The sequence below is a fragment of the Dermacentor andersoni genome, chromosome 2 (genome assembly GCF_023375885.2).
Source record: "Dermacentor andersoni chromosome 2, qqDerAnde1_hic_scaffold, whole genome shotgun sequence".
NCBI lineage: Eukaryota > Metazoa > Arthropoda > Arachnida > Ixodida > Ixodidae > Dermacentor > Dermacentor andersoni.
The window spans coordinates 152,242,584-152,269,925 of record NC_092815.1 but is presented as its reverse complement, the minus strand read 5'-3'; the positions used below and the strand labels follow the sequence as shown (position 1 = coordinate 152,269,925).

The window sequence follows — 27,342 nt, the reverse complement described above, 5'->3', positions numbered from 1 at the left end:
ATGCACAGGCATCGAAACATCAATTTCGTTGTTTTACTGATCGTTGCCATGATTTATAATCGATGTACCTGCATGAAGTTGTGGGTGGCGGCACGATTAGGTAGCCGCTGTAGCCACGGTTTATTTAGGCTAGCCAGCTACGGTGCCCCTGTATATCGGGAGCGGACGGTACTGCGGCCGCTCAGTGCGAGCGCGCTATCGTATTCTATTCTCGCCCTACAATGCCTGTGAGCCGGCTTTTTCTTCACCTGGTTTGGAGGCGACAGCTCTATAAGCCCCCCCACTCCCTCCTATTGCGAAGCGCGACTGAAATATGTTACGGGCAGAGTTATACGGACAGAGCTACGGGCATTGTAACCTCGACGTTAGCCATCCCCGAGGTTGCTGATGTTGGGCCCCCGGGAGAGTGGTTCTGCGGAAAGCTAGGTGGTGTTGCTACCGAGCAGGAAAGGCCAAGAACATCCTCATGGAGAAAAGCAGAGGAAATGTCAGGGCTGCATAGAGGATCCAGAGCGGGATGCATAGTTTCTCGTCCTGTGGCGTCTGACCTCGTAGCCGGAACAGCTGTTCGGGTATTGGGATCGCGTCTTGATCGGTGACCTGCGCGTGGTTCACGGGCGCTGGAGGCCTGATCACCAGCACAATCTCCCGCACATGTAGCGGTGGAGGAGATAGCGTAGTCGGGGACTCTAGGGCAGCTGTTACTGGCGCGCCGACTGCGACAGCGACTTGCAAATGCCTGGTCAATCGCCGAGACGCAAGGTGGGCCGTACTGGAGAGGTTTTCCCTGGGTGGTGGCTCATTCATAGCGGCTGCGGCAGGTAGGATCTGCGGAGCTTCGCAATCGTGGGTGCTGTAGACGTAGATCCAATCGTGGGTGCTTGTTGTTGTTGGTAGTATCGGGTTCACGCAATCCGTGAGAAATGTACCAGGCAGCACCGGCAGCGTAAGTTGTGAGCGAGGCGCGGCCACAGTGTTGCCGTAGTGCGAAATCGCGACCTGCCGCAAGTTTTCGTGGATACCCGGGCCTGTTATATGTCGGAGCTCCGGAAGAAGTCTGTCTGACAGCTCGCGACCTACGTGGAGATAGCGCAAGTGTTGGACACTTACGTTGTTGGCGTAGAAGTAATTCTCGAGCTGAAGAAACCAGAGGGCGGAGCTGCTCCTACGAAACTTCGGTAGGTCATGCATCCGCGGAAGGTGCGAGCACAGAAAATCGGAAGGCTCAAGACTGATGCTGCTTGCGGCGAAATATCGAGTGCCGATAGCATCAGGGTTGTGGTGGTCGCTGAAGGCATCGCGAAAGTTGTGCTTGTGGTTGTGGCGTCGCCGTGCCTGTGAGAGTGAAATTTGCGCCTGTTGGAGCCGGTGGGAGAGCTTCTCAATCGGTGATGTGAGGTGCGCCCGAACGGAAAGCGGACAGCTTGCGGGAACGTCCAAGGAAGGAGAGCGGTGGGCTTCTGAAAGCGCCTACGTTTGGCTCAGTATAGACCTCCTTGGAAAGTGTCGTCGCGCAGCTGCCTTTGAGTTGGGGAGAAGGCTCATGGACCGAGTATGGAGGTTTGATGTTGGGCCGGCGCCTGCTGACGATCGGCACGGGTGGACGTATAGACGATGTGGGACTACAAAGATGCGGAATGACGCGACGGTTCAAATGGCGAGATCTAGCTGTTGTGATTGAGCGCTCGAGGTGGCGTAGTGAGCAAGGACGTATACGGCTGCCCACAAGTCCTCGTAGAAGTCGGGGCCGGAGCCTGGAACCTTGTTGATACGGAAGTGGATGTCCAGCTGGATGAACCAGATGTCCAACATGTCGATATATAGAATTCCAGGAACCCTACAAACGCGGGACGTCTGCTGGACCGCGCGAAGCCACGTCACTCTCGCCTTGGTAGAGTCGGCGTGTTGACGCTGGCATGCTGGGCTCGGTCGTCCGGATCACCAATAAGTGGGAGGCGGCGCGAAGAGGTAGCCGCTTTAACCACGGTTTATTTAGGCCGGCCAGCCATGGTGCCGCGGAATATCAGGAGCGGCCGATACCGCGGGCGCTCAGATCGAGCGCGCTGGCGTGTTGTATTCGCGCTGCTACAAAGCGTAGGTAAAAATACCATCTCACAACGGTTCGCGTATAAGTGAACGGTTCGTTTTCTCAGCCGTTATCGGACGTTGTAAGATAGCACTCCTCAACTCTCGGAGCCATCGCTGGGATCTGCGATTGGGACAAAACAATTGTGGCCATGATTGGCTCCTAAATTTGCTTTCGGAGCCTGCAGTGCACAAAAGCACCGCCTTCAAGCCTGACATGTGTTACTCCGACGGAGTCATTGTTGAGAATAGATGATGTCCGAATCCCCTAATCGAGTGACCGCTTCCACGGAGAGAGAGAAAAAGAGGTAGGTGCCGCTTTAGCGGAGGCAGACCAATCAATGACACGTTGTTACAGCGAATCGGAGTTCTTGTTCATGGTTGGACCGCGGATGCGTATAGCGTGCCCGTGTGGTACGTGTACTGCTCCCGTCACCGACGAACGTGCCACTGTTTGCGCGCTGAAGACGCCATGCGAAGCTTTTAGTTATGTGCTTCCGGCCAGTGACACGGGTCAACCACTGACGACAAAAAACTAACGCTTCGCCATTAGAAACTCCGTCTTTGCCGCTGATCTAGGACGTTTAGGCAGCCGACGAAGCAAAGCACGTCGTCCTCTGTAGTACCTATAATAGGCAAAAGCACATCTAGAAGCAAGATTCCCCAGCAAAAAGTCCCCAGATTTCTGAGGGGACATTTTGTGTCGGAATAACGCCAGAAAGAAGCTCTCGCATAAAACCGCTGCTAAACATGAGGTCGCAGCTTCGATCCCCGGCTGCGGCGGCAGCGCATTCGATTGGGCGAAATCCAAAAAACGCTCGGTACCGCGCATTGGGTGCCCGTCCTCAGGTTGTGTTTAGATGGTCAAAATCAATGCGGAGCCCACCACTACGGCATACTTCATATTATTGTGGTGGTTTTTGCACGCAGAAGCCTAGAATTGAATTTTGATTATAAATAAAATGCTTCCATATTTTAAATCACTTCTTCATGCTTCTGACGCTTGTAGTATAGAAAGCATGACCTTTGAGATTCGTTCGCATTGCTTGAGTGAACCGTCTTTGACAGGGAGATTTGAATCGGCTTATAATACATTAAAAGTAACAAAACTTAGGAATGTTTTGTTGTAACTGAACTGGTTCTGAAGCAATTTTTGATGAAGTATTAAAGTGATGTCAAAGAGAACTTTTTCTTTCTTCAGAGGGTTTCGTTTTGTACCGTCAGGTGGTGAGAGGTCGCTGCAGACGGCCATGTTTGATGAGTGATGAGCTTCGGATTGCAACTGAAATACTAGTCGTATTCTAGTTCAGTCGGTTCGTGTAAATTTCGTTGGATCACTGTTACGCTGTGTTCCAGTTCAACGTACCACCAGTGATGGATTAGTGGGTGCACAGCGCAGGGAGTTTCTTGGAAGCTCCTGGACCTTCGTCGCGTCGCAAAGTAAGTCGCCCCGTTTTGCCTTGGGGGTTACTTGCCTCTGACATTTTCTCGGCCAATTTCTCGAGCCCCGCTTTATGTACATACCACAAGTACCTGGCATAAATGTGCTGTGAACCTCTGTAGGCGGCTGCAGTCCCGTGATAACACCTTCAACATATCACTGTAAACATTTTTGAACTCGGCCTCCTTTCGGTCAAGACGCAGCGGCTACGGAAGTGAGCGTCGCGTCGACCACGATGCACCACTTGTGTCTGTAGCAGCGAGCGACGCACGACGCTGTCTGGCGTCTTGTCTGCATAGACTGCCGGTCACGTTTGTCTTGAAACTAAAGTTCACGGCGAGCGATTGGACATTGTGCACCTCCCTCCTCCTCCTCCTCTTGCTTCGCATTTGTATGACGTACCTCGGTTAATCAGTGACGTAAATAGGATAACGCACTCGAGGTCGTTAGCTTTTCGGGGATGATTCCCTGCCTGCTACTACATCGGTGTCATCTGTGCTGCCGATTCTCAAACGAACCGGGGATATCAAAGTCGGCGGCTATCCCTTACTGCGACTTCGGCAGAACCAACCGTGAGGTCGCGAGATCGTGACGCTGGGTGAGCACGATCTGACCCGCCTTAATCCGGGCAGCTGCTTGCTTGCGGTGGCCTCACGGAACACACGCAACGCTCGGGTCTTCGTGCGGAATCTTGTCAGGACGGCTTAGCTCGTCAGTTTCGTTGCTTCCGCTCATTCAAGAATTCCATCGTGGGGTATTTGGCTGTCACATACACACGTCAACGCCTTGGTGCGTGTGTATGACAAGCTGCGCCGTTGTATATTGACGAAACCCGGGATTTCCTGTCTAACTCTAAAAAGAGAACTTCAAGTGAACAGGTACCATAAGTGCATATCAAACAATAGTATTTCGTTGCCAAGGCATTGAAGCGTCTTCCTGGCAGACACAAAAATGCCCGATGCATTCATATAAAAAATGCAAGCAACAATCCAAACACAACAGAGGGAATTGTGTATGAATTGTTGGTGGTTTCACAGGTCAGGTTTACGTGTTTACACACTTTGTGTTTACAAATGTTTTACTTGGATTACACTATGCTTGCTTGTGTTCAAGCAAAATATGTACATGATAGCTCTGTGTGACCGCTTAGAAATTGAAATTTCTAATGCCCGTTTAGTAAATGACATGTATCTGGTTTCAGATCGGACCCCATGTTTTCAATCACTAATTTCTGTGATGTTCAGGGCCAACGTAGAGGAAATATTGCTACCATGCTAGAAGCCTGTGTTCTTACCAGTGCTGTTGATTGGGCTAATTAGTGTTGCATCTTATGTGTGCAGAGTGAACGTTACCCGAAGACAAACGGGACTCGAAGACAAACGCTAACTTCAAACTACAGAAGAAAGCTAGAAGTGCCAAGAAACATAACAATGAAGAAAAAAAAATCCATCTGTGTGCATGGATGCCTGTACATTCTTAGGATAACAAATACGAGCCTTGAGCTTAGAAACCACTGTTGCCCTTACACATCAGTGTATGGCAAGAGGGTCTTTATTCTCACAAACTTAGTGAATGCGCAAGACATTACAACATCTTGCCATTACCACATGGATATCAGCTTCCAGGAACAAGTGCAGTGGCTTCATATGGCTGCTTATTCACAAGCGCTGCTCACCTCAGTTGTGGAACCAATTCACAGGAAGGTAAAAGACTTGCCAAAGGTGGGCAGGTCGCTGCGAGTGATGCCTGTAGGCATGTCAGAATTGCAGTCATCCCATACATGCACTGCATCTTTGGCTGCATAAAAAAGCTAGGCAAGAGGTCTTGTTTGTTTTTTCAGCTCCAAGCTGGCAGAACAGGCAAAGAGTAGCTGTTCTGCTAAAGCAGGCAGGTGGTTGATGGAAGGTTAAGCATTGTACATGGTATTTAGATAGTATGTACCAAGCTGTCACCAGAATACCCTTTTCCTGCGCTGCTGGCTATGCTATCATACTGGCCGGCAGGATTGTATCTGCCACGCTTTTCACAGGGCTGCTAGAGAAGGAATTGCAGTTTTTGGAAAGCATGGGCACATGTGTACAGGGATATGTCTTTGTTTTCAAATTGTCATGTTTCCTTGGTCTTTTGCATTGCTCTTACAGTTTCTCGAGTTATCGTGGCTTCAGTCAGTTGCTACAATTTAAACTATGGCAGTTGGAAGCTGGCACTAATCCTCATGTCTTCTCCTTCATCATTGTCCAACGTTGATGCTTCATTCATGGCTAAATTATAGAGCTGCACGCACATTCACTAACATGTGTTGCTCTCTTTCGCAATGTTATGCCTGTTTTCATTTGCCAGGCATGTTGTGCCTGAAAAATGACTTCTAGAAAAACACCTGTCCTTGCCTTGAAGGGAAGCTTTAGAAGCATTCTTTACCAGCTCCTTAGTCCTTCAGAGGAAGGCACATATTTTTTTTTACAGAATGTTTAAAATTTATTGCGTGGCATGGGAAAATGAGGTGCTTAGAAATAGCTTCCAACAAATTTCACTTCTCTGCACCAAGCTAGATATTCTTGAAAAATCGTACATATTTGTCACTCTGACACTAAGTAGTCTTTCAGAAAATGGGATGCATATGTCCCATTGACCCTCTATGGTTCCAATGCAGAATTGTTTCTGACCATTTCCCTTGGCAACCAAAGGAGGAAATTTGCGTGGTCTAAGTAAATGGGGTGCTAAGGAGTACTTTGCAACTAATTACACTTCTGTACAACAAGCCGTTTAGTTTTAAGAAGTGGGACGTACTTGACCTACTGACCTTCGACAGTCTCAGTGCAAAATTATATGTAACCACTTCTCCAATAAAGCACACCAAAGCATGACGGACAAAGTGACACAGCTGAGGCCATAAACAAAATGTTTTGTGCACTTTTTGCCAGAGCGTTGAACACCAGTGGCATCAGCGCCTATTTCCACGTGCATGCTTTTGCACGCGTATTCACAAGGGAAGTTTTGCGTACCAGCTGTCACTTCAAGATTCAAAAATGGGTGCTTATGGTGAGCTAAAGGGGTAAATCTAAATGAGGAATAACTTATCGCACATCTTGAGAATTTTCTTTCGAGCAGATGTTGGACTACTTCAGAAAGCGTCTCAACAATGAAAAACATTTTTGAGATTTTGCACACTTGTCGTCAGTTAGTACTCATTCCCAAAACTGTTGTCGTGCGAATTGTTGAAACTTTAATATAGAAGGCAGCACCAAACAAATGAGATGAAAATGCCCCTCTGCTGCTGAGAAGTGTTATTGAGCACATAATAAATTGGGGCGTACACGTCCCATTGCCTTGCAAAGGGTTAGCTTAAAGGTTGCCTCCGAATTTCACTTTTGCCTGAAACTTGGGCTAAGTGTGCTGTCCAAACAAAGGTGGATCAAAGAGTTACGATAAAAAATTGTGCAGAAGCATTCGGCAATGAAGAGCTATTCGCTTTAAGATGTACTTGTAAACGTAAGTTTTGTTTTCGTGCCAGTGTGAAGGAACAAGAAATGTAGGACGGGAAGGGACCGTTGTTCATTTGCACTGGTCGGTCCCGAGGTTCATTCTGAATTCATGTGTAGCGACTGTCCATCACTTTGATGTGCTTTGCTGTTGGGGTCATTGCTCCTTGCTCTTTCTCAGAACCGAGATGGCCGGCCGACTAAGATGCCAACACAGCCACTCGGCAAACCTGCTTTTACTTTTGAATAAAGCCAGTCAACTCTCAATTCTCAACCTGTCAAAACATGTATTCCTTGCCTCCGCTAAACCGAGCTCCCAACAAGTGGTGACACAGGTCATTTATGTTTTTTTTCTAACACTAGCCATGGACGACGCTGCTCCTACTCCTGCTGATAGAGATGCTGGATTATGTCTCCTATCATCACCACAGAGCTTCAGCTTCCCTGCTTTTAGCCCAGGAATCTCCGAGTTTGGTATATGCAAGTAGAGGCCTGTTTTCAACCCAGGCTAATACAGCAAACTACTTGCACATCATCGCTGTGCTACCCTCCAACGTCGCCAATGCCATAGACCTGCTAGTGGGTATGCATTCGGCCACACCATACGAAGACCTGAAACACACAGTCCTGCAGGCCCTTGAGCCATCGCAACAGAGTAGGCTGTAACAGCTCCTCTCCGAGGAACTCTGTGACCAACGACAATCACAACTCTTGCTGTAGTGAATAAAAGGACAAAGAAAACGCTCTTGTGTCTGTCACAGTGCGTGCGATCAGTGTCGTGTAGTAGCTGTGCGACCTCGATTGTGCAAGACTAATTATAATATAATAAATTATAATAATAAATAGTATTATAATAAATCGTCATACTACATTTCATATGACATTTCAGTTAGAAGCTGGTTTCCCGCAATCAGTCATTTCAGCAGTAGCGGAGGCAGTGCTTAAAGAGATTAAAACAGAAAACAATATTAGGGAAGCTGGAAGGCAACGCAAAGATCAAAAACGTAAAGTTGTGCCTTATGTTCGCAAGACTTCCCACAACTTAAAAAAGATTATGGAATGATATGGGGTTGAGGTGGCATTTTCGGCTCCCGGCAAGGTTGCGGGAAAAAGTACAAATGGGTCCCAAGGGTGCGGAATATAGCACATTAATTCGTACGTAGATTGCACTGTTGGAGTAGTATATCAGATTCCTCTGTCATGGCAAAGTCTACGTAGGCCAAACAGGAAGGTGCGTGAATTTACACTTGCAGGAGCATGAATTGCAAATTAGGAATAAAGCGAGTGGGCACCTTCCGCCCCACTTTTGGCGTGGCCATTTAAGCTGATCCTGAAAGAAGTGAAGATTTTGTGTCAGTGCCGAGATAGCTGTGCAGGAGAGTTACGCGAGTTAAGAAAGAAGGGACATGATTGTGTCAGCGACACCCAAGTTTGTCTGCACAACAGTGAGATAATGTTTATTTATGATTGTAGTTAGGTTGCCTATTGCGGGAACAGAAAGTTTTTTGGTGATCTTGTCTTGTTGTGCATGCTCAGTGTACTTATGCGGTTCTTGTGGAATAAAAATCGGTTGCAAGTCTGCTCCTGTCCTTGTTTACTCTCTCTGTGATGGCTTGTTCGTGCAGTTAAAAATGTTTAATATGCACCAGCTCGCCCGACAACAAGTTCTTCTAAACTAGCACACATCTACAGATGTGTGCTTCTGTTGTAAATAGAAACATGTTCATCCTTAGTGAAAGTTTTAAAGAACGACCTTCAGGTTACTTTCGTACCCTGCTTGCCAGAACAGATGACCGGGTTGTGTATTTCTGCTCTTGCAAACGGATGCAGACTGCTGGCAAACGTAGACAATGTGTTGAGGACACGTCAAAAGAACAGAGGTCATTTTGACGACAGCGCCGCTAATTTTTAGGTGTTAGTGAGGGCCCACGTCGCTTTTGTGGTGAGCCTACGCAGTTTCCCAGCTGCCCCGGTCTACTAACGTTGCTGTAGATCCAGGAAGCAGCATTATGTTCTGGAGAGGAATCCAGTGGAAGACACAAAGCAGTATACAACTGGACAAGCTGACACAGGCAACTAGTCTTCTACAGCTTGTTGCATCTCACTCTCGATTAACGCCCAACTTAATCACACACCAATTTGTCTAACTCTTCACCTTGTTACATTATATTCTTTTTGAACACATTTGGAATTGTGAAAGCGAGTGCAGCAAGGTGCTTTGACAGGCTTGTTGGTGTATATTATTAATAAAGAAGCAGAATGAAACAAGGACACAGGCACCTGGTCCTGTCTCCCTCTTGTGTTGTCCTGTTTGTGCTACTGATAATTATGGAATTGTGAAATTGTATCGCCATCCCACTCAAGGACTCGCATAGCATTTACAAAGTGACTGGTGCAATTCGCCGTGACATTTATTTTTTTCTAGATGCCTGTCTGTCAATTTAGCTCGCTGTGACTTTGGGCGAATTCGTTGTCAGCTTTTTATGTCAATATACATGCCCTCTCGCACACACACTGTTGTGGCTTAGTGGGCAAGGTGTTCTGCTGATGAGCACGAGGATGCTGCTTCAGTTCTTAGCAGGGCGGTCACAATTCGATTGTGGAAAAGTGCGCAAATCTAGTTGCATTACAATGTATGTCGAACCCCAAGCGGTTGAATTTAATTTAGAACCTACAGCTGTGGCATCTCTCGTATCATCCCAGCATTGCTTCGGGGCGTTCAACCGTGTGAACTGATCAACAGCACCCTTCTTGCCATCTTCTGCAGGTGCCCCACTATGTGGACAGAGCGGCGACGGGCACGCTGCCCGGGCAGCGCGGTGACGCTGCTGCTCCATCGTGAGCTAGGCTATCGACCGCAGCAGCCGACACATGCGCTGTCCTTCGACTGTGTCGCTGAGGACCGGGCGGCCCACTATGAGCTGGAGGAGACGGTGAGCATAGTCATGGGATAGTAGCAGAATAGAGCGAATGCAAACAAGTGATGCATGGGATTACTGTGTAAAACTGGTTTTTGCACCAATGTTTGTGTCCAGTGTGAAGACCTGCATGGCACACTTTACTTGGTTTTCAGACTAATGATCAGCCAAAAATTATCATTAGTAATAGTAAAATTTACTAGTAAAGCACTTTAAGAAATGTACTTGTGATCATGCAGTGTGTTTTTGAATTTGTGTGCGTCAGCTCGTCGTGACGCCGAGTGGGCAAGCTCCTCAAGCTGTATGCTTGTGTTTGTAGGTGGCATTCGACCCTCTTCAGAACAAATTTTTCTGTTGCGCTAAGCTTGAGGGCACAGGATCAAATACCGGCTGCCACAGCTGTATTTTGATGAGGGGTAAATGTAAGAACGCCTGTGTACTGTGCACCAGGTGCACATTAAGGAAACTCTGGTGGTCAAGATTAATCTGAAGTCCTCCATTGTGGCGTGCCTCATAATCATGTCACGGTAAATTTCTGTCCACACACTGCTATAGCATCGTCTGTTGATGCATATGTGCTTTTGTGTGTGTACGTGTCTCAGTGTGCAGGTGTGGTAACTAGTTGTATAAATGCACATGTGTGTATGTGTTTGCACTGTCTACTACATGCTTGGAACATGTGTGTTCTTCTGCACTGTGCATTTTTCTGTACTTTCCTCTTTGAGCATGTGTGTGTATGTGGGTTGACATGAAATTTCATAATTGCAAAACTTTGTTGCAAAAATTGCCGAGCTTCGGTAGACAGTTGTTTTTACGTTTTCTTTTGCAGGCATGTAATCTACCACAATCAGTTCGGTCAACGTTCCTAATGGCATTCAGCCCTGACTGGTGAGTTCTATTTTCTCGTTCACATTGCACTAGGTGGAACAATGTAGTTAAAGGGACAAACAACTGTTCAGAACGTGAATTGAGATAGCTCTGCTGATGGAAAGATTGTGCCTTGTATTGACTGAAACAATTACTCTTTTCCTCATTATATGAAGATTTATACTGTATTTTTAATTCCCATCTAATCGCGAAAAATGACCTTGGGTGCCCTCATTACACAAAAGCATGACAATAATAGGATGCCCTAGTATGTGACTTTTGTGTGGCTTCTCAGTGTTGCTTGCATTGGGTGTCATTTTTTTTTTTTGTTTGAGTAATTGCTACGATAGAAAATTTCAACGTGCAGGACTTCTACGCACTTTTGGAAGTAACCGTTGCAGGTATACAAACTCTTCCTGGGATGAGTGTTTCATTGCGCCATGAAAAATTGGATTCTTATAAAATTGGTTCTCAGTCCCTTGAAGATGTACAGTCGACCTAGAGAGGCAAAGCCGAAGGGTGGATCTAAAAATTAATCTGCAAAAAACTAAGTCTCAGAAGGGAACAGCAGTTTACAGTAGGTAGTGAGGCACTGGAAGTGGTAAGGGAATACATCTACTTAGGACAGGTAGTGACTGCGGATCCGGATCATGAGACTGAAATAATCAGAAGAATAAGAATGGGCTGGGGTGCGTTTGGCAGGCATTCTCAGATCATGAACAGCAGGTTGCCATTATCCCTCAAGAGAAAAGTTTATAACAGCTGTGTCTTACCAGTACTCACGTACGGGGCAGAAACCTGGAGGATTACGAAAAGAGTTCTACTTAAATTGAGGACGACGCAACGAGCTATGGAAAGAAGAATGATAGGTGTAACGTTAAGGGATAAGAAAAGAGCAGATTGGGTGAGGGAACAAACGCGAGTTAATGATATCTTAGTTGAAATCAAGAAAAAGAAATGGGCATGGGCAGGACACGTAATGAGGAGGGAAGATAACCGATGGTCATTAAGAGTTACGGAATGGATTCCAAGGGAAGGAAAGCGTAGCAGAGGGCGGCAGAAAGTTAGGTGGGCGGATGAGATTAAGAAGTTTGCAGGGACAACATGGCCACACTTACCGTAAAAACCGGAATATAGGTCGAACTTTTTTTCAAAAACCCATCGCGAAAAGTCGACCCTCGACTTATATACCGGACATTGGCGGAAAAACTACGGAAGTCTTGCAACAATGGGCGGATAAAGTAAACAGCCGCCTTCGCCATCGCCATCAGCAGCATGGCGGCGTGGCGACGCTGTGGTACCTGTGACACCGGCATTTTGCGTTTCCATTGTCGCAAAGTTATATTAATTAAAGGCTGCACTTTCATTTTGTTTCAAAATGAGCGGGAGCGGAAGCCGACGTCAATTCACCGTCGCCTTCAAGAAAAAGGCGATTGAGTACGCGGAAGCCCACGGCAACCTGCTGGCGGCACAGCGCGAACTTGAAGTATCCGAAAAGAGCATTCGGTAGTGGCGGAGGCAAAAGCAACGTATTACAACTTGCAGCAACCAAAAGAAAACGTCATTTCGTGCCCGATCGCAGTGGACTGCAGAACTGGAAGGCAAGGTTGCGGAGTCCGTCCGCGAGCTGCGTGTAAGATCGCTGTGACTGCCGAATGCATCCGTTTGAAAGCGGTAGAGATCGCACGCGCCTATGGACTGGGCAGCGAGAAGCACTCGTCATCCGACTCTGATCAAAGGCGTTGCTCTGATTCGGAGTAGCGCTTGCGCACTTCGTGCCCTTCTGTGTACTGTACACCCGACGAACTTAACAGTATCGCGCGACCATCGACCCGCGTGTTTGTCAGCACCTTATCATCACGGCACGGAGCGGCGAAATAGCGAAAGTAAGGGCATGTGTACACATGCGCGTATCTCGTTTGTTTCGCTGCTCAGCGCCATTAATAAGGTGTTGACAAGCACGCGTGTCGATGATCGCGCGAAACCGCTAAAAACTTGGCCGGGTGCACATGCGAGCAGCATTTAAATAAATACTGTCACCATTGTGCAACCCCCCGAGTCGCATTTGTTTCAAGGTAAGGGTGTCATGTCTTTCGGTACTTTTGCCATTGAAAAGGATATTTTTTTTTTTTCATTTTGAGGATTCGTTAGTTGGGGGATCGACCTATATTCCGGTCCGACCTATAGTCCGGTTTTTACGGTAGTACATGACCGGGGTAGTTGGAGAAGTATGGGAGAGGCCTTTGCCCTGCAGTGGGCATAACCAGGCTGATGATGATGATGATGATGAGAGAAAGCTGAATATCTCCACAGCCTCTCAACGCAGCCTGGTATTCACATTTCCGACCTCTAGTAGTACAGTAAACCCTCGTGTACTCAAATTCTGATATCTTGACATATTGGTCAAGTCAGAATTTTTTCCTGGCACGGGGTCAACTCCATGTATTTCTCACCTCTTTTCTCAAAACTTTTTTCCACCTTACTCTGGATATCTCAAAATTTCGGCTGAAGATTTTCGGAAATAGCTCAGAAAACCCAAAGGTTTTCATTAGGGGTGTGCGAATATTGAATATCACCGAACTGAATAGTCAACGTTTGAGTAATTCCATTCCCTAATAGAATATCTACTATTCAATTTTTCGAATGTTCGACACATTCAGGGTAGTGACCCGCTCAGTGCCACATGTCGCATGTGCCGCAGAGCCTCTTGTGCGCGATGCCGCCCAAGTAAACCTTTCACTTCGTTTCCGGCGGCAAAGGATCGCCGAATGTGCCACGGACAGGCCGCCCCGTGTGATGTGGTAGCGCACGCTATGTCTGCGAGTGCTCCCTGACGTCGGCCCGAGGCAAAGATTGCACACACAGTGCCCGAATGCCACAAGTCGCAGAATGGCACCTCAGCGGCCGCGGCCACCTCTGTCGGTGCAAGGTTCATTCGGGTCTACAGGACCAATCGGAGTCATAATGTGGCACAGACAAATGAACGGCAACAGAAGCAGCGCATTCTTCGTAAAGTGCAAAAGTGTGTGTGAAGATTGGGCCAATTAGCTGCCAATCGGCACGCATATTGCGTTGGATACGTGAGGACGAATTTTTTGCTGCTTCAGCAGCCTTCAATCTAACCCGAAGGCATGACCTCGGGTCCCATCACATGATGAGCCACCCATATAAACATACTAGAGGTAAACATACCGCAGCGGCTTGCGGCTAATTTTCGTGACGGCCACACTGCCTAGGCCATTAGACCATTGGGCCTAATTGGCGTCATTGTCCGTCGCTGACTTAAGTTAGTCTAGTGCTGAGTCAATGCGGATCTATTCGCAGCAGCCAGAACACTTCGAAAGCTGGCAAATCACCTCACAAACGAAAGCGAGGGCATGGAATGGGGTTAATGGTCGCCAGCTTTGCAACACACGGTATGGTGGCCTTTTGTTCCCGACGCTGTTTGCAAAGGCACATCAATCTTTTTTTTTTTTAAGTGCGAAAGCATTTCTATGCTTCACCAACGAGAAATATGTCCATCTATCCCGCAAGACGGTCGCTTTCAAGATAGAGCCCACAGCAGCGAGCAAATCTACCTTCATGCTGCCTGTTGCTTCGACACGAACGATGCGGCAAGAACACAGCACTCGTGAAGCTCTCAGCACAAGCTGCACCCTGCCCTTTTCACAGATCGGTTTCAATATGTTGGTCCACGTGTCTCTCTCCAATGTGAAGCGGTGAAAACACAGGGTGTGGAGCTATCAGCAGTCTGCACTGTCTGTCCGCATCACAGGTCGCTTTCACGATACGGTCTGCACAGCCATGCCATCTATGCAGCCGCCGCCACCAGTGTACGTTTAATCACGGTTCATAATGGTTCCACGTGGATGGATAAGGCGCTAAAGAGTGATAACGGCTTATAATGATCAGAGCGCCATCAAGCGCACCTGGTGCTCCGTCTGCACCAGTTCGTGTCACCGCAGCACTGTCGTTTGTACTAGCAGGATCAAGTTTCATAACACTGATAATGACACCGGGCTGTGTGGAGATGAGCAAGTAGCGCAATGCTTATGCATACTGAAACAACTCCCACAGGAGTTTCTGCGCAAATATTTTTTTGTAGCTTCGAGCAATTTGCCACAAGGCTAGCATTGGGTTTACACGGACGAGAAAGTGTCATGGCTAAGTCATGGCCGGTCGTATGCATTTGCGCAGACGGCGGATGAAGGACGAGGAACGAGAGGGAGGTGGGGTGTGGAGCGTCATGCCAACTGTGACCCTACAGATGTCAGACTCTTTGACAGGTGGCAAATCACGCCAACCCTAACAAGGAAATGGCATGGACGGTGCGTGCTTTTCAGTGTCGGCAAAGGTTACACCATAGAGAAAGACATTCAGCACAAGAGCAGACACTCGCATAGAGCCCAGCGGCTGAATTGACTGTATCGCACCAAGTGGCTGGCATCGAAACCGGAACTACACTTCCTGTTTCAGTTTTGGGCACACGTGTTTTGAATGCTAGCTGGTCCGCATTACGTTGGCTGCACTGATCGGCGCAGCATTTGTTTTTGCTTTTACTGTTCAACTGCACCCTTTCTGTTTTGGTGAGGAATCCTTTTCTTTATTTCGTAAAATAAATATGATTGCGAGCGATCTTTACGAGCCTCCATTGAATCTGTCCTCTGTGCAACATGCAATTGCATAATGTAGACGCAAGACACCTTGTGAAATGAGGAAATGTTTATTTTGTTCCACATAAATGCTCATTCCTGGCTTTTGGTGCACTAATTAAAGGTTGTGGCACCAGGTAAGCAGCAATAGTTCCAGTACGATGCTCCGTCAGGTGTCGTAAGCTGTAAAAAGTAAATTACAAGCATGTGTCAGTTTGGTATTTATACCTTATAGGAAAGGAAAATTGCGTGTAGAGGCAAAACATGTGAAAGTGGTGAATGGGCGACATTTGGAACAAAGGTAATTTGCTTGTACAAACGTGGCGTAAAAAATACCAGACTCGTCTCAAGCAATACCATGCATAAAATATGGCGAAAACATCTGATTCCCAAGCGTTCCCCCATTCCTGGTCTCTACTTCCTGCACTTTAAGGGGGAACTTGGCTTGTTGAAGTATTTTCTGTACTTCAGGGCCAAACATGATCAAAATACTCAAACTTGTTCCGTTTTTATGCCGATTTCAAATATGCAATAACTTTGATTGCAGGTCAATTAGTTCAGGGGAGAGACAAAGCAGCCACTTTATAGCTTCTGGAGACAATAGAAAAAGACAACCACTCAGCAGAACGTGAATATTATTACATAGCTGAATACAAGAACATGCAATAAGTGCAGCACTGGAAGCAGTGTTTAAATCAATTCATGATTAGTCATTCTGCAGAGGATTAAAGTTCAGTGTTTGTACCATGGCTACCACAAAGGAAAAAGAAATTCAGAATTTAAAAATGCATATACAGGAAATTAAAATTCTGCTCCCAGCATTATCTGATATACAGATTGGGCTTTAATTTCAAAAAAGAATTGTAGCTCTAGCTTTTCTAGATAATGAGATATCACTCTGACAAAATAAAGACATGACCAGGAAACATGTTCTGAGAAAACTGGAAAAAACAAGCAGGTCTACTTTATTTATGTATATACAGCTGGAACAGCTTAGTATGCTCCAGGCATATAGTTTTGTTGACTCTTAGCACCTTTGTGCCGTTTTTTTTTTTTTCAGGGACCGGTGCAAGTTTTCTGTTACCTCGCGTTTCTTGGCTGATGCTACTGTTCGACGCCAATCCTTTTCAGTCATGTGGCTATCACTTGGTCTGCTTGGATTGAGACTCAGTCCTCTCAGAATGTTTTCTGAAGCGCTTACATTACCCGCATTGAACTTTAGTACTGCTTCTGCCACAGCAGCCTCGACTGAACAAAGAAGCATGGCGCTCCTTTGGTGTCATTGCCCATATCGTCGAATACAGGCTTTCATTGTTGTTTTGTGTTTTCTCATGCTGGCATTGTTGAAGCAGCTTTTTGTCTGAGAGGCGCTCATATATGGGAAGCAATGCTTGACAAACATGTGGAGGCAGCTTTCGACGGTGTTTGTCAGCAGACTTGCCCTAGGCCTCTGTGGCGTTTTGCTTGCACCAAGAGTCGAGGCCTGTTGGGCAGAGAGTGTGGCTAGCCACTTTGCCATTAGACATAACATAGTGCTAAATGGCCATCACTGCCCTCTGCGTGTCATCCACGTCTCCTTTGTGTGTTTGGACAGCCCATTCATAGTAGGAACTGAGTTTGTTAATCAGGTCTCTTGTCAAATGGCCCTTTCCACCAAGGCTCTCAAGGCCAGCACCTCCGTGTTTAACAACACAGTTGTGTAGAGCTGTCCCCATGCGTTTTTGGCCATGGTTCATGCAGTCTTCTGTTTCAATTGGGATATATCCATAGCCTTTGTCATCTTGCAGTGAAAAATAACTGCGGCTGTCTCCTTCAAAAAGCACTGTGGTATACCCCAGATTCTACCGCCCTAACGATCTCCTGAAGAGGATCAGGGCAGCCTCCACCTTCATCTCCCCAGTTTTCTTGCCAGTGATCTTTTGACACTAGTCGCCATCCTTCCACGCTCCATAACAAGGGTCACTCTGCTTTGCGCCCGACTCACAACCAGCACAAAAGTTGCTCAACACAACGAAGTCTAACACGAGTCTGCTAAGCAGCTCTGTTACGGTGAATGCACCAATGTGCAATGAATGACTGCGTGTCATCCATGACCCATCATAGGACATCGCAATGTTCCCGGGGTTGGCTCATGTGCAGCTCGGCATAAAGTTTGCAAACCAACCGCACGTAGTCGATCGTCAAGTTACGCATCGCGCAATCAGCCGCGGGCGTCAACTTTGTTTTTATGTAACATTGGCATGTTTTTGCGTGGAGACCATGATGACTGATGCCCATCCACGAAACTATGTCATTCAGAGCTGTCTTTCTATTCCCGGTTGCCTGCATGGCACGCACAGCCAGAATGTTCACAGTGAAGGGGTTCATTCTTTCCTCACTACATACGCGTGGCGAGCTCCACGTCGGCAAGGTCTCCACATTTCGCACACACCAAATGCAACTTCACGGTGAGTCCGTACTCCCGTTCATATTTTCAGATTTGAAGTGCACCTTGGCAAGTTGTAGACTTGGCAAGTGGCAATAAAGTGTTCACTGCATCTAAACCTACAATTGAGAAAGTAGTCCCATCAAGCAGGTGAGCCGTGCCGTCCATGCCATCCATGCCGTCACCCACGAAGTAACATTTCCTCTCTGTTGCTGGAGCTCACGACAACTCTTCCAAGTCAGAGGGCTGCTGATATATTGTGTATATGCACGCGACCGCTGCTCGAAGGGCCGGTAGCTGACGGCCTTGTCACGGTCTCTGCAGCAACTGACACACTCATTAGGCCTAAATTGGCAGTATTGACGATTTTGTCGTTGCACACGGAGGATGCAACGTCTTTGGCATTTTGTGGTGCCACGTAGCGTTTCTCGAAGTTTTCATTCGGCATCCTTTGCACTTTTCTCGTGCCAAACTTGTACCTTGCACGGAATTTCTGCACCGGCTTTGGCGTTACGATGTGCGTCCTCGTTGACATGGGCAAAATGGTGCGCATCAAAATGTGGCCCAAGGCGCAGAGCAGACGGCAATGATGATATTCCACCAATCGGATAACGCCCTCAAGTCATGTGCACCAAGTAATGAATAGGAGGATACACTGGTAGCTCTTTTTGCCACACATTTTCTAAACTGCCAATGGCTGAATGGGATCTGATCTGGTGGGAATTTGAAAGAGAAAAACGGCTCTTTCAAATGAGGCCTCTCAATACTGCCAGTGTCATCGTCAAAAGGCTCAGAAAAGATTATGCACGTGCGACTGTACGACTTTTTAAATCAAGATGTCTGTGCTACTGCGTGTAGAACCGCAGGTGCATGTCGCCGACATCACAATCTCGGCCCCAAAAAGTAATGATGTCGGAGAAAGCACCACAATCTTGTCCCAGTAAGATTCAGCACTCGTGAAAGTACCTGCGTCACAACGGCCGAGCTGCTTTTCGCTAACTGCATCACAACATCTGGTGCGGCTAACGTGCTTCAAAAGTATCGCAAAAAGTAACGAAATAAGTTACAATAATGCTAGGTTCCCTAGAAAGTATCGCAAACATGTACCAGTAGGATTCTGTACATGCTAAACTAACTGTGCCACAACAGCCGACCTGTTTGCACTAACTGCTTCACAAGGCTCGGTGCCATGCCGTAAGCTTAAAGTGCTTGGAATGCAGCACAGACTGTCAAACAAAATGTCCCACCTTGCCGTAGTCCAATACCGCAGGGGTGCCCCGTGTCCAAGTGCAGAAAGAATGTGTAAATACGCCGAGAGCCAGGCTACAGAAAAAAAAGGGGGGGGGGGACTGCTTGCTGAACAACCGAACGATCACATGCACAGCCTCGCTCTCGCTCGCTTCGGTGGCATCTCTGGCATGGCGCATGCATCTGGCGCATCCAGTGTGTCATTGGCTTGTCTCTAGGTGATACAAGAAAAATAAGTCTCAAAGTATAAGCTCCTTTATATTCAAAACTTCTTTAGTTTTAGTTGAAAAGAATATAAAAAATAAAATGTTATCTGTTAACTTCATTTCACATTCTCATATTCCGATGCTCGCGTCAGCTAATGGTCAGCATCAACGCTAGCGTGACATATTTCCTGTTGAGAGTTTTCGCCGAGTGTTCGCTCTTGTTGAATTTCTTTCTCTATGGCTACATGCGGAGTGGTGACCGAGTCACGTGATGCGTGGTCCTTTCAGCCATCCCGCAGATTGGCCGTACAATAACGAACCTGCCATAAAGTTGGGATAGCCCTTCTTTATTTTGGAGAAAAACTGCAAAGCAACATTTAGTGTTTCCGCAGAACACAGGTCCACTGATAAACTGAGAACCTCATTGGTATTCACTACAATAAAATGTCACTAGTCGAACGCACTTATAACAATATTGAAGTGCCACGAAAATTCCATTGTTATAAGTGACAATTGTTATAACCGGGCTACATGAAAAAAAATCGAAATGAGGGATGGCGTAGCTGTTTCGAGAAAACTATAATGGCAGGGAGGCCAATTCTCCTCCCCACCACCTTCCTCCATCCAGCTTCTGATTCTCTTGTCTCATTTTACTGTTCAACTTTGCTTCCTGCGTGCTCATATTGCGTGTTATTAATAAGCAACGACTGTTGGCGTTCAGGAATGGCACTGCTATAACCACTGCAGAGATGGGTCATGAGCGGCAAGTGACATACGATCTCCGCCAAGGTATTGCTTTGGTGGCCTCAAAAGATACCTTCTAAAATATGCAGAAAAGTTACCAAGGCACCATCTCAGCTTGAGAATGCAGAGGAAGTGCTGGGATGTGATCACCACAAGCATCTCGCCAAGTACTTCTCTCTGGCTTACACAGGAAAACCGCATGTCCGTCAGCCTTGCTTGCTCTACGCGAAGCTTGCCAGCATCCTTCTCTAAGGCATCCAAGTGCTCCGCTGGGTGAAGCGGAAGGTCCCTCGCGAAAACAGTCCCACGGGGGACTGAATCATCTATTGGACCTCCCGCGGGGACAATGTTTAGGCAGCCAGCCCTGCCGTGTGAGCACTGCCGTCGTGGCCGTCATTGTCGCTATCTGATGCAAGCACGTTTGCCACCATCGCCTCATCGGTTAGAAGCATTTCGTTTCCAAATCTATAGCAGTGCGCTTTCTTTTCACCGGCAACGTCGTGCATTGCTGGTGACCAGCGGGCGATCAGCGATGATTTTCCGTTTCAGCGGCGAGTCAAATGAAGCTGAGAAACAACGTGGCCAGGAATGACTTCGATGCAACGAACGAAGGCAAGCACGAGCGACTTAATCCGTTAGCAGAATTGTGCAGAATGAGGGCCATAGCATAGAGAAAGGCATTGGCCATAGAATAAAGAACCAACTGTGAGGGCCCAGCAAGCAATGTGGCAACAGCGCCGGCGGCACTGTCAGCTAAGTTGGCACAGCCCATTTGTGCTCAGAGGGGTGAAAGGGCGACGGGAGAGATGCGCACGAGGCTGGCGTGTATCTTTCATGAAGCGCGGCAGCAGTTGGGGTGGCGGGCGATCGTGCAGTGGCTCGCATTTCACAGTTTTTTTTTTTTTTTCAAGGATTTCGCATTCCCTTATCTTTCGGCTCGGACACCCAGCAGTCAGACTTCATCATTATAACCGATAATGTGGCATGGGGACATTGTAGTAGGCGGGTTATTTTCCCATAAAAACCATACAAAAGTTGCCGGTGCAGCACCTTTTCATTGTTAAAACTGGTATCGTTATGAGTAGGTTCGACTGTAATTCATTAGTTTCAGAGAAAGAAAAAACACTCGATTCTATTGAACACAAATTCTATTGATTAAAAAAAGATATATCTGCCAGACCTTCATATACTAGAACTTAGCAGTAATAAGTTCTGGCATACTATTAGTCGGTGTTCCCTTTAATAAGAGTAGACCGTACCGCATATCTTGATTTCTGTCTACCTATGTTATTGATAGCTTGATACATTCTTGTTATGCATGCTAGGAGACTCCCAAGTATGTGCAGCACCATATATTATATTCGATACGATATTCGGCTTTCTTTTCCGATTCGATTCGATATTTAATTTGAAATCTACTGTTCGGTATCCGCACAACCCTAGTTTCCATACTTTGTGTGCAACTGTGATATCGCCAAAAAGTGACCGGACCAAAAGTTTGTGACAAATTATGCCTCATTCTACACCACCTTTATCGTCCAGCTAGCTGCAATTTCATTGATAATGCGGGTGGAGTGTCGCTCCGACCCCTGACGAAGCGCGATAAACACGGGAAGGTACATGTGACCTCCGCAACATACATGCTCACGTATACACAGAGCATCGTCAGTTTGCTTATTTGCTCTGCGCTTCTATATTTGTAGATCCGAGTGCTACATCATGCCACGTGATCTATGTGTGGATACTGCATGTTACGCAATTCCACGCAATAACATGCAACAGCATTTGCTTGGCTCTGTGCGAGGTTTGCTGTTTCTTGTAGTAAACGCCAAACATGTCAAGTGCCAAGTCGCACAAAATCTGGTTATCAAATTGTCAAGTTGTTGCTTGATGCAACACACTTGTGCTGCATGTGAAATTTCCAGTATACAACTGTGCTCTCTACTTTCATTGTTTAAGTGTTTCTTTTGTTTTGGGGCACAAGCTTGCTTAATTAAGGGCATTATTCGTAACTTGCACTTTGTGGAGCTACACCACAGTGTGACAGTCACGGCTTGTGGGCAAAAGGCACACTGCAAGACTGGTCGAGTGCGCGTGCCTGCTGTGCTAGGCTAACTGGGTGGCGAACCACCAAGCGTGAGAAGTTGCAAGAAGCATTGGCCGTGGCGAGGAAGCGCTCATCAGTACACAGAGCTCGGGGAGAGGGCACTAGGAAGCCAATCGGGGTGCATTCCCATGAGGTGTGTTTGCGTGTGTGACTCAACGCTAGGAGAGGGAAATACGGTTTGTGCGGGGAAGTATCTGCAGCATGCTAGCTGTATCTGCCATGTTGCCTCTAGGGCAGTGGTTCCCAGAGATAGAGCTTGGCAAATGGCCGTCGCCACCTTTGAGCACGGGGGATGCGGCACGGAAAGGCACTTGCCCTCCCCCCCCCCCCCCCCCCCCACACACAATTTTTTACAGTTCGGCTCCTCACTCCTCACTCCTCACTGTAGCAATGCGATGTCATATTACACTGCAGCACCAAGGTGGCCTCGACGCACGGGGACCATCGCATCCATGTGTGCGAGGTGGCTACGGGTAAGCTGGCGCACACCCTGGAGGGCCACCCCCGCACGCCGTGGTGCTTGGCCTTCCACCCCACCTCCAACCACATCCTGGCCTCGGGCTGCCTGGCGGGACAGGTGCGCGTCTGGGACCTGCGGGTGAGTGGCCACTGCTCGTCCACTGCTTTGCCCAGCTGTCAGGTGAGGCTTTGCTGCTACTGTTCCACCTCGGGTAAGATTTGGCTACTCTGCTCAGCTCCAGGCACGCTTATGCAATTGTGGTGGTTATTTCACCCTAGAGTTTCATCCTAGAGGCTTCTTTGATGCTGACATCTTTTCACCGTTCTTTTCACGTTTCGAAGAGCAGAGAATGGGGCGAGTTGGTTTAGATTCAGCGTTGAGGGGCAGTGCAGGGAATGAAGGTGAAGAAAGCGAGATGACGATTGTGGAGCAACATGCCAACATTGGTGCTGTGTTTTTCATCTGGCTTTCTTCGTCCCTTGTGCTGCCCCCGTGCTATTTTCACTCCTTGCTTACTCACGTGGCAGTGTGCCTTTCTTGCCTTTCTCGTGTTGAGATGTAGCCAACTTTCCCATCGCATGACATTTATGCTCATGCAAAGAGTGTGTGCTCTTTACAGCTTCTAACATTAATGAAAAAGTCACCAAAGGTTGTTGTTTCAGTCATCTGTATTGTTTTATCCAGACTGATTACACACATCTAGAACATAGAACGTATGGCAGACGGTGCTTATAATCATAAGCGGTACTTAAGTTCCATCATTGTATGTTAGTGGGATGCATTGAAATAAAGTATCGTATAGTGTGGCCACCAAAGCAGAGTGTTGCTTCCGCCAACAGTGGTAGCTGCTTCTTTGCTTGTCTGCAGCCCATCTGTTGCTTGTCAATAGAAGGAGTACTTTGTCGTTTTGGTAACACGTTCACACTTGCTATTGACAGCTGTTGTGCAACGCACCATGGCGACTGACATTCACACTGTCAAATGCAGCCTGCCCATCACTTCACCAATATGTCTCAGTAATATTGGTGTTGTTCGTGCCTGCTTTCGCACCAAAGAACGAGGGTCTTCAAAAGTAGTATAACAATAGAAATGTCCCTTTTACCGTAAAAACCGGACGATAGGTCGGACTGGAATATAGGTCGATCCCACAACTAACGAATTCTAAAAATGAAAAAAATCTTTTTCAATGGCAAAAGTACTGAAAGACATCCTTACCTTGAAACAAATGCGACTCAGCCGGTTGCACAATGGTGACAGTATTTATTTAAACGCTGCTCGCATGTGCACCCGGCCAAGTTTTTAACAGTATCGCGCGACTATCGACCCGCGTGCTTGTCAGCACCTTATTAACGGCGCTGAGCGGCGAAACAGAGATGGGCGCATGTGTACGCATGTGCTTACTTTCGCTATTTCACCGCTCCGTGCCGTGATGATAAGGTGCTGACAAACACGTGGGTCGATGATCGCGCGATACTGTTAAAAATTGGCCGGGTGTACAGTACACAGAAGGGCACGAAGTGCGTAAGCGCTACTCTGAATCAGAGCAACGCCTTTGATCAGAGTCGTCCGAACTAGAGTCGGATGACGAGTGCTTCTCGCTGCCCTGCTCAGAGGCGCGCACGATCTCTACCGCTTTCAAACGGATGCATTAGGCAGTCAGAGGCAGCGATCTTACACACAGCTCCCGGACGAACTCTGCAACCTTGTCTTCCAGTTCTGTTGTCCGCGCTGCGATCTGCCCACAAAATGACGTTTTCTTTTGGTTGTTGCAAGTTGTAATACGTTGCTTTTGCCTCCGCCACTACCGAGTGCTCTTTTCGGATACTCCAAGTTCGCGCTGTGCCGCCAGGTTGCCGTGGGCTTCCGGATACTCAATCGCCTTTTTCTTGAAGGCGACGGTGAATTGACGTCGGCTTCCGCTCATGTTGAAACAAAATGTAAAAAAAAACCGCAGCCTTTAACCAATATAACTTTGTGACAATGGAAACGCAAAATGCCAGTGCCACAATGTCGCCATGCTGCGCTGCTGCTGATGGCGATGGTGGCTGTTTACTTCATCCGTCCATTGTTGCAAGAGTTCCGTAGTTTTTCCGCCAATGTCCGGTATATAAGACGAGGGTCGACTTTTCGCGATGGTTTTTTGAAAAAAAGTTCGACCTATCTACCGGTTTTTACGGTACATCAAGTAGGCAAAAATTTCAGCTTTCCGGACTGACAACCCGATCATGACTGCATCTTTTATTGCACAAATGCTTGCTTCTTTCTGGTTTTATTGCAGTGTCAATAATATGAACGCTTGAGGCACATTCCAGACGTCAGTGCTGACAGTATCGTCATGCTTTCCCACCATAGGTGGCGCATGTGTGGCTTGTGTGTGGAAGGTTAGGAGGCCTCTAGAGACACGCAGTGCGTTTGCCTACAAAAACGACGAAGCATTGTTGACCCACCATCAACGCTACACTGAATCATCACCTTGATGGCGAAGCCAGGAATGCCAGCCTTCTGCTGGCTGGTATGAGCCTTGTGCGCAGACACCTTATAAGCTTACTAGTGTTCCTGCTGAGCTTCGGGGTGTATGCACTGGTCTGAGCAGAACAGGCGGTAAACCTCAGCGACAGTATCTAATATTTCACTGCGACTGTTTAAATGCTGACAATTCTTCGTTGATCTCGTCTCGAGCGCCATCGAGGTGAGAGGTCTGTAATGCCGCTGGCAATGCTCCTCATCATGCCAGCGCAGTAAGATGCCCGGGGTAGCACCACTGTTCTTCTGTATGGGCACTGTTCTTTCTGCTCAGCAGCAGTTGCTTTGAGTGCTGTGTCGCACCAATGTGTTGCACCCGTTTATAGTTAGAACACCATCCGAGGAGCCCAGGTGCAACAATAAACCTTGCTATCGCTGTCAGTTCGTTGCCCTTTGGGTGAAAATGCTAAATTTTCACTTCTATCATTATTGGGATCTCGTCCCCTACTTCAATGATGAACTCGTCACAGGCACCTTGAAATGTGCAGCAGCGATGTCAGCTGTGGTTTTGCAATCACCGCTGCAGTGAAGAGGGATGAAAAGGAAAGCACTCAGTAGTGGCACAAGTATTTAGTCGACTTTCACTAATTTGACCTTGATGGTACCGACAAAATTGATCGAATTATCCGGCGGGTCGAAATAAACATGCTGAAGAAAAAAACGCTGCAGCACAGTGCCAATTCATTTGGCAGTGTTTGCCCAAGTCTAAAATGCCCCGGAATCAAATGCACACCCACTTTCTATCTGTTCAAAGTAGAAAATGAGCATAGAAATGCCATTAAAGCTCATAAAGAAAGTAGAAACGTGATGCGCACCCAATTTTTAACAAAAAATAATATGTGCTTAATATGTGTTGCACAATCGCGGCCACTTTGCCTTGTCAGCTTCGCCGCATGGTTTCCTATTTAAAGTTAGCTTCGCCGCAGTACAAATGCCACGCAGGCAATTTTTAGCAAACTCCTGAAAAAAAAGGTGCATGCCCTAGAATCGAGTAAGTGCCATAATGAGATATTGTGTGCTATGGTTATTGCTTGAAAATCTCCCTATGACAAATTGAAAATGGTCATTTTCGATGGGAGATGGGATGTGTTCAGCGCATTCACTGTCCCCTAACAGCTTCACCGAGACGTGCCACCACGAAAAGGGACACTGTTGAGGCCACCACAGAGGTCAGGCACATGCGTGAGGCTGGTCAAGTTTGAATTATCCGGTGTTGTGCCATTACCACAAGCCCGGATTCCGAATCTGCAAGATGCAGAATTTATCCGGCGAGCGCCCTTTGGACAAACCCGGGGCTGCGCCGAAAGGCACAGCGCCCTGATTCTCCCTTGACAAGTCAAGATGCTGAGCCGTCAGGCAGTGGTGTCCTCCGGAGAAGCATCGGCGTACAACGTGTTCATACGTGTCGCCAAGTGCCAGACAGCCCGGCGCCGTAGACATCCACTAGGTGACCTCCGGCCCTTGCCTGAAGGTCACCGCGCCCGCCACAATTGAACCAGGTGGCCAGCGCAGTCGCTGGTTGGACCTCTCAGACGACCGTCGAGTGCTCGCTTTGTATTGGGCCGTTTGGGTGACAATGGTTTTGGGGGCTTATAAGCGGAGGCGCGCCGCCTGAAAAACCGGATCCGCCGACCCACCGGGAGCCAGTGCCGCTCTCGACTGGAGCGAGATGTGTCACGCGTTTTTCGCCGGACGTTGCCGTGCGGGAACAGTCGCGTTTGCTGTGAGCTCTCGGCCCCAGTGCCGATCCCTTCATGTCCTGTATAATGACCTGTATATAGTGTATAAAGTCCCTTTTGTTATTCTCATCGACGCCTGGCTCGGAGTCTTCGCTACCAACGCTCTGTCACGAAACGGGTGACGAGCGCTACGGGACCACAAAGTCGTAATAGTGGTGCAGCGGTGCAAAGTCGTAACAGTGGATGGCAGCTACGGGATTGACCGGCATCAGCTACCTCGGCGCGGTGAGTGCCTGAAGTTTACCTCAAACACCAGACTTTCTCTGACACAGGTTATAGTAGCTCAGGGAAGGATTTGGTGTTGCATTGTGTTAACCTTGTGTGTTTCAAGCCTAGTTAGAGTGTTTTGAAAACCAGGGGATGCTGAGGGGGTAAACAGGGCAGTGTGTGAAATACTTGCATATGTCTTACTAGTAGCATTATAGTAGCGTACGGCAGGTATATTCAA

At 47.6% G+C, this 27,342-nt stretch overlaps 1 protein-coding gene across 3 annotated transcripts in view; it reads left to right on the top strand.

The window, feature by feature from the left end:
• Nucleotides 1-3,324: 3,324 nt before the first annotated feature.
• LOC126540579 (activating molecule in BECN1-regulated autophagy protein 1-like) overlaps nt 3,325-27,342 on the top strand; it is a 150,369-nt gene continuing 126,351 nt past the window's right edge. For 2 of the 3 annotated variants that reach the window (XM_050187417.3, XM_055076135.2), the window contains exons 1-4: nt 3,325-3,525; nt 9,773-9,938; nt 10,753-10,811; nt 22,587-22,812. In XM_050187417.3, coding sequence (XP_050043374.1) covers nt 9,783-9,938; nt 10,753-10,811; nt 22,587-22,812 — 441 coding nt within the window. In that variant the 5' untranslated portion in view covers nt 3,325-3,525; nt 9,773-9,782. The remainder of the gene's footprint in view (nt 3,526-9,772; nt 9,939-10,752; nt 10,812-22,586; nt 22,813-27,342) is intronic. The other variant, XM_055076136.2, reaches the window with a different exon arrangement.